This window comes from Aptenodytes forsteri, unplaced genomic scaffold, assembly GCF_000699145.1.
Source record: "Aptenodytes forsteri isolate BGI_AS27 unplaced genomic scaffold, ASM69914v1 Scaffold120, whole genome shotgun sequence".
NCBI lineage: Eukaryota > Metazoa > Chordata > Aves > Sphenisciformes > Spheniscidae > Aptenodytes > Aptenodytes forsteri.
In genome coordinates, this window is record NW_008795938.1 from 4,250,743 (window position 1) to 4,252,285 (window position 1,543).

The window sequence follows — 1,543 nt, forward strand, 5'->3', positions numbered from 1 at the left end:
GCCGGTGGATGAAGCCCTCACTGCCCGGCTCCCGCCCCGGCACGGGGTCCAGGTGGTTCGTGGCTCTCTGGGGATGGATGGTGGGGGCTGCGGGAGGGGGGCAGGAGCCCACCCTTGCAGTGCCCCATGCCCACTCCTGGCTTTTAGGCTTTTGATAGTCCCATGGGGCTCTGGGCAGGGTTGGGAGGTGGGGATGAGTCACCCCCTCCCTCTGAGTCTCCGCAATCTGGGGGCACTGCCCCATACCTAAGGCCATGCCACGCAGGCAGGTGCCCGACACAAGCCCTGGGAGCAGCCCCAGAGGCACGAGCTGCAAAAAGGGGGGGACGGTCCTTCCAGCTGGCTCCCCGGTAAAGCTGGAGCTGGGTCACCTGCAGCTTGGGCAGGGATGACCTCTCCTGCCTGCCAGGGGTCAGCCGGCCTCGTACGGCCACCCCGACCCCCTGGGTGCCCAGGCTGCCCCTACGGCTGGGCAAGCGCTCTTACGGCACTTGAACAAACCATGGGGTCCCCAGGCTGTGGCGTGGCTTGGCCCATGTCGTCCCCCCCAGCTTGGCTCGCCCAAGCAGGCATCCCCACATCCCTGCAATGGGCTGCAACACCCAGCTCCCGCTGCCCCAGCAGCGAGCTCCCAGCTCTGCTCCCAAAGCCTTGCTGTCGCTCCCCACGTGCCTGCCCGTGCCTTTTGTGCTATCCAGTTTCATCCCCTTTCCATCCCGCTGGGCTCAAGGTCATCCAGGGAGCTCCAGCTCGGCCAAGGGTGGCTATTTAAAGAGAGGGGGCTGCCCAGGAGCAGGGGGCTTCAGGGGATCAGCATATGGGATGCGGTGGGGCAGGTTTTGAGGGGCATTGGGAGTTACCTCCTCCTGCCAGTTGTGGATCAAGCAACTCCCCAGAGGCACCAACCCACCGGGCTGCTCTGCTGGCGTCTGCAGGGAGGCGGGCAGCACCGGCAGTGCGATGGGGGGCACCTCGCCGGGGCAAGTCCTCCACTTTCCAGAGCAGGGCGGCAGCTCGACCCCGCAGGGATCCTTCCCAGCCTCAGCCGGTGGCACCGTGCTGGGCGCGGCTGGCAGGGCCTCGTCGGGCAGCTCGGCCGGCGCCGAGCATCTCCTGGGGCACCTCCGCTGAGGCTGACGTCTCCTGGGGCATCTCAGTCATGGCCATCAGTGTCTCCCTGTGGCACGGGGACTTCTCCATGGGCACCTCAGGCAGGAGGACACCACTCTGGACCCCGACCACGCACGGTGGCCTCTCCCCAGGGCACACGGGAGGCATGTGGCCTGCCAGAGCCACCCTGCAGGTGGGGACAGTCCCTGAGGAAAGGCGGTGAGGTGCATCCTTCAGCCCCCCCCCCCTTGCCCACCAGCGCGGGCAGGGCCCTGAGGCCGGGGACCCCGGGTTCCCCGCAGTGTCACCCCCACACCGGGGCAGGGGACCAGGGGACTCCTCTCCCTTTGGGGGGCGGAAGCAGTGCCTGCTGCTGGGTCTGCGCTCCGGAGGGGTCTCCCCCTCCATAACTCCCTTCTCCCCCCTTGCCCCC

The 1,543-nt window shown here is 68.0% G+C and overlaps 1 protein-coding gene across 1 annotated transcript in view; it reads right to left on the bottom strand.

Annotated features, from left to right (window-relative positions):
- Positions 1 to 1,041: 1,041 nt before the first annotated feature.
- TAF1C (TATA-box binding protein associated factor, RNA polymerase I subunit C) overlaps positions 1,042 to 1,543 on the bottom strand; it is a 17,760-nt gene continuing 17,258 nt past the window's right edge. Inside the window, 1 exon segment of the mRNA XM_009285240.1 lies at positions 1,042 to 1,283. Coding sequence (XP_009283515.1) covers positions 1,042 to 1,283 — 242 coding nt within the window.